Genomic DNA, 6,000 nt, shown 5'->3' with positions numbered 1-6,000 from the left:
CAAGAACTTCAAATCATATGCAGTCTTAATAATTAGGCATATACGTAAGTATGGAATCAAATATTTCCTACTGTTAAAATGGTTTCTACACAACCTGTGACCCCCTTGAAGTCCTGAGATGAGTACCTGAAAATATGATCATATCATTTAACTTTAGTTCTTGTCTCTTAAACAATTAGTTCCATGTTGACAAAACATTCCTTACCTCCAGCAATGAAATAATATTAAAATGGTGAAATATGCATGGTGAAAATTGGCAACATTAAATAATGATGAAAACAAAGGTGAATTGTGTTTTGCACTTATTTATTCATTAGTGTATGAATTATTTGCTATTGCACTCAATACCTGCACGTAAGAACTTGGAGCCAAAACTCTGGATGTTCATTTGAACATTCTAAAAACGAACTCCTGACACAATCCTGCCTTGCACTCCCTGGCCAGTCAGCCCAGCATACCAAAAATATTATTCATTGTGACATGGTCACATTCAGTTTGAATTCTGGCTTACTATCCAATGGAGCATCAGACTGTTAATCAGACTGTTGTACGTATCATAGTGTTGGCTTCTTGATTACACTAGGTGAATTACAACATTTTTGACTTCTTACGGCAGCCAGGTATCTAGCAAACTATAAGTGTACACAAAACATTTATTCATAATTTACATTGTTTATAAAATAAAAAAATTACCACACGAGCGGCAGCCACCGTGAGCTTCACGGAAAATGAGTTACATGGGTAAAAAACACCCAAAAATGTCCCTTGCATATGAAGGGGACGTGAAAAGTTTGAAGAAAATCACGATGACAAGTCTCACTGCAATACTATCACCGAACGCACATAATTTAAGAGAACACCTAAAACTTCCATTCACATTCATAATAATAAGTTTGTCTTGGGAACTTACTTCTATACGTGTTAAAAAGACATGATACACCTGGAATATCCTGAATAATTTGGCATTCAAGTTGTCACCAAATCCTGGGTATTAGAGCAACATTTGAGTCCAAATCTTAGGGAATGTTGTCAGTAATGCTTTCATGCCTAAAATACTGGAGATTGCTCATTTGTCCACTGTTCGCTTCTTCTTGCGTCCTCTACCACTCTCAGGCGTGGCATTCTCGCCCTTCCTCTTGCCTGTTCCGCCCACACCCATGCCACCGCCCCCTCCACCCATCCCCACACCACCTGAGGGTGTCCCACCACCCTTTGGTCCCCTCTTCTTCTTCTCTTGGCGCTCCTTCTCCTCCAATTCCTGGTTCTCTCTCTCAATCAGTGTTATCAGTGTGTTGCAACGCCTCTGGAGTTCCATTGCTGTACGAGACTTCAGGAGCCAATCAAACCTGAATTGTGGGGCAGACCTAATGCACGAGAAAGCATTAACCTTGGTTAGCAATTCCACCACACAAATTATCACTAAAAAAACAGTTATGGACAACAATCAAATTGCTCCAAGACGTCATTTAACATGACAATAATGCACTATGTGGGTGTGCTTTATAAAAAATTTCATCCAGATACACCAAAGAATCTTAATGTATATTTTAGCATACATGCAAATCATTATGCTGCTTGAAGTAGAGGGCATATATGATTCTCAAAACAACAATTTTTTCTCAAAACTAGAGTATACGATGGTGCAAAATTGTATCCCTCAGTTACCAATGGATTATAAGGTGAACAATATTACGCCTTATTAACTTTATCACAACAAAAACGGGGTCTTTTCAGGAAGAATAGGAAAATATGAATGGGCTGATGTAAAGTTAAAGAGAGCTGCTGTCAGGAATCTGCATTTTATCACCAGCTGTTAAATCCTCCCAGTCTCTTAGCCACAATGAAGAAATAATCATCATAAAATTGCTTTAATGGTCCTGAAAATATGAAAATATACATACAAGACCCAACAAAATACCAGAGGACAGCAGATATAATATATAATATCAGTTTACCATGACATGGTGACCAGAATATAATCGCCATGTAAGATCAAGTTCTTTGTTACAAGCACAGATTTTTCTAGTGCATTGATTAAATTACCTAAAAAGATTGAATATTTACCAGAAGATGATCTATAAGTTCCCATAATGTAAATATGGCACTTTTCTATAAGCACAGCACTAAAGATCCATGCCAGTAAACAATTCAAAAGATATACAAGAGCCTCAGGAGATTAAACCATTTAGAACAAAAATTAAAACACCATCAAATTTTACATTTTGTCTATATTATGAGGAAGCAAAATAAAACCCATTCATATTCACCCCCTAAATTTCTTTATAATTAAGTCATTGTTCAGTACTACATATAACATCAACATTTTGTTCATTCACAAATAATGCTAAACTGTCAATTTTTTTAGCTAATGCATTGAACATTCAAGGTTTCAATCATTATATCTAAATGGAATTGCTATTTATTCATAATTCAAGAACAGGGTATGTTTTTATGCTACAATGACATTTTAATGATCTTGAACAAAATAGAGTCTAATCAACCAGAGTAATTTCAACAATAGAACATTACTATCATCACGATTCTTATTAATTTTGAAGTTATTTTAACTGCAATTGTACTTTTAAATCACCAAGTTTTTTGTGCATAAACTCGAATCAGTTACCTGATGGAGAAAGTCCAAGTCCACTATAATATTAAAAGAGGCATAAGGACACTTAGCATTCAGTGTTTCAACAAAAACTTGGGAATTCAATTTCGACTCTAGATAGGTTTTTATTTTGTAGTCTTTTTAATGCAAGAATTTCAGAGTGTAAAAATCATTCGCCTTGCCTGGGATTTTAAGGCACATTATTGGATGAATCCGTTAAAAGTTTTTTACAAGTGGTGGGAATTACTGCGTTGTTAGGTCGCAAACTTTACAGACCATCCATGTATATACATATGTAGGCCACAGTAGTCCAGAGGGCAGAGCGTTGGACACTGACCAGGGTTGGACACAGGGTCCCGGGTTCGATTCCCGGGCTAGTCTCTGGGCACCTGTAGCTCCACCCAAGCTATTTAACAGTAACGATGGGGGTCTGTACTAAAAATACACTGGCCTACTACAGACATTTCTGGTTTCTTTTGAGTAGCCCCTCATAAATATATACAAATATAAATAATATAGTATACATACCTGACAGCAGCACGAAGTTCCTCATACACATTTTCCTTGTCAAAGCCCAATTTATGTAGCATGCATACAAGAAAGCGATCTTCTTCTTCTGTGTAATTCTTCCCCTTGTTTGTACCATATGCAATGCGAAGCTGATGGAAAGGTGCACGATAACGAGCCATCTGAAAAAGAATACAATATGCTCAAAATATATATAAATTTGAAATAAAAATTCTGACGTCACGAATTTATTTTTTACGAATAAAACATCGACAAATCAATTGATATGCTCAGGAAATTTGGAGATCTGACAAAAGCATTATTTCAAAATGATGTTTTAAAAATAAATGAAATATTACCTGCTCAGTAAATCACACAAATATTTCTTAAGTTCAGTGAAACCCATATGTACACTTTCCTGGGAATTGGAAACAAATTGCAGCTGCGTATTATTATTGGCAATAGTCCACTAGTCAAGGCAGGTATTTGATGAACGTAGAAACTACACCTCAAAATCCCACATAACAGGAAAATGAATACCCTGCCAATCACTCACCACAACTACTACGATAAACAATTTTTCAACACCCATTAACTTGTAACTTCCTTCATCATGCCATACGCTTTCTCTCTTAGGCTTGCTTACCACCAAACACTCTCCTTCTAAGTCTTCAATATTCCAATACAAATTCAATACAAGTTAGAATGAGCTCACATCGTTACCCACATAAAATAATATGACCTACTCTGAATTTGATCAACATCAACAGATCCACTGCCTCCCCAATACAACTGACTAATTATCTTAGTGTCGTTCTTTAATGTGAACACTAATAATTTTAAAATACAATGAAAGGTTTTTTTAAGGTTACCATTTACTGGAATACCCAATGTATCTCTGAAGGAATTACTGGCCTGTCAATAATGAATATGTTGCAGTAATTTCCGTAGAAAGTAAACTTCCAACACTTGGCTTTCACAGAAAATAGCACAAAAATAACGAGTGTTCCTTGACAGAATATTCTGGCCTCCTATATTATCAAATAACAGCAGTATGCATTTAATTACACATGTGGCAGTCTCAAAATGAAACACTTTTTCAGTTATAATAACTAAGTGTTGGATGGTCGCGTCTCATTATATGAAGCTAAGATATCTGCAATATTAAGTCGGTATCCATCTAAAATTTATCATAAGCGCTTGACTACCAAATAAACTACATGCCCACTGAATAAATACACTTCCTATTTTTTCACAAATAAATTATACGTCACCCAATAATTAATAATATGACCAGATCCATGCTATCGGGTTCACAGAACTGACTTTTAGGCAAAGAACCGAAAAGTCACATCACATGAGAACTCAAACGATAAGTTGAAAAATAAAGTTTTTGCATACGTTAATAACTTAATTTACAAACCTTGGCATCAAGAGCTTTTTTTATACTTGCTCTCCTCTGTATTTTAATCTCTCCTCGTTCAATCTGCGCCATTATTCTGTCAATGTCTTGAAGTTCATGGCAGCGTTCCCAGAACACAGAGCTGTATTCCATTACTTCATCAGGGGTCTTACCTAGAAAAATAAATCAGCTTTAGAGAAAACATAAAATCAAAAATAAATTGAGTCTTTGGAAGGAATGCACATCCTATGAGCTCAGGTTTTTATAAAGAAGACTACCATTAAAAACAAAAACTGCTCCAGCTTTTCATATCTTTAATATGGAGTTACTTCTCCCTCATGAACAATGCAATCTAGATGGCCTAAGGGCTCAATTAGTTCAACTGGCTTTCTGAACACCTTTTCTCTAGCTTCCTGAAATGACCTTTTGAATGAAAATAACAGCAGAAACTCATTTGGTTTGAGGAGCGGAGTTGGTAGAATTAAGGATTGCTAAACCTTTTAACAAAAATCAGAATTTTGCAAAGGTTTACTGTAACTGGGGAAACTTTGTGGAATGTTTTATATTGAAATGAAAGGTATAATTTTTTTGTTACTCCTTGATTTATATTCCTCATGACCAAGTTTTCATTGAAGTTGAACATCATCAGGTGAAATTATTTCATAGCCATACTAGTATTTAAAATGCGCTTTTAGGAAGAGGAGGAGGCATCATGGAACAAAAGACATGTCATTAGCAGGAAGCATTGAGGTGATTTTGGGTTGGATGAGAAGCTGTCACTTAATGGAGATTTTTGCCTCTCAGATCTTACATTAAGTAACTGAGGGACCCAATCTTGAAAAGTGGAGAACTTTGAATTTACAAGAAAATATGGCAGAGGCTAAGTTTGTGCTTCATGACGTTTTTCCTCTAATCCTCCATTCTTGATATATGATAACATTTGGCTAAGTAAAACAACCCAGCACCCTTGGCAATGCCCCCTTCTCCCTCTTCCATTCAGCTCCCCAAACAAAATCACCTGAACATCTCCTATTAATAACTTGACTAATGCTTAATGATTCCTCCTCCAAGAAGCACCTTACAGGTACATATATTCTAGTAAGAGAGGAAAATATTTTCATCAGGAAACTTTCAACTTCAACAAAATCTAGGTTGTGGAAAATATGCAATATGAAGAGAAACTAAGTTATGCCTTTAGCTTCAATCAGAATTGCCAAGTACGAAACATAATTAAAAAGTAAGGGCAATTTCCTTATATTTAAATATTGATGGGTCGGAACAAAGTTATTTGCATGCGGCGCATTTTAATGATTGTTTCCATATCCACTGAAGTTATTGTTTTCATTCTGTACGTGATTGCCTGTAAGTGAATGTAGATAACAATGTCCACAAAAATTATGGCCCCATGAGTTCATTTTTACGCGCAAAAGGATCATCAGCTGCCCATATTAATTGGGAGTTGTGCCTAATTTATGGACCTACA

The 6,000-nt window shown here is 35.7% G+C and overlaps 1 protein-coding gene across 1 annotated transcript in view; it reads right to left on the bottom strand.

The window, feature by feature from the left end:
- Positions 1–297: 297 nt before the first annotated feature.
- Positions 298–6,000, bottom strand: part of LOC139698559 (chromatin-remodeling complex ATPase chain Iswi-like) — a 29,678-nt gene continuing 23,975 nt past the window's right edge. The window contains exons 19-21 of the mRNA XM_071597398.1: positions 4,539–4,690; positions 3,137–3,297; positions 298–1,364 (exon numbers count right to left, since the gene is read on the bottom strand). Coding sequence (XP_071453499.1) covers positions 1,067–1,364; positions 3,137–3,297; positions 4,539–4,690 — 611 coding nt within the window. The 3' untranslated portion in view covers positions 298–1,066. The remainder of the gene's footprint in view (positions 1,365–3,136; positions 3,298–4,538; positions 4,691–6,000) is intronic.

The sequence above is a fragment of the Hetaerina americana genome, unplaced genomic scaffold (genome assembly GCF_022747635.1).
Source record: "Hetaerina americana unplaced genomic scaffold, ioHetAmer1.1.p SCAF_89, whole genome shotgun sequence".
Taxonomy (NCBI): Eukaryota; Metazoa; Arthropoda; class Insecta; order Odonata; family Calopterygidae; genus Hetaerina; species Hetaerina americana.
The sequence above is the reverse complement of the archived record's forward strand: the minus strand, read 5'-3'. Positions and strand labels throughout refer to the sequence as shown.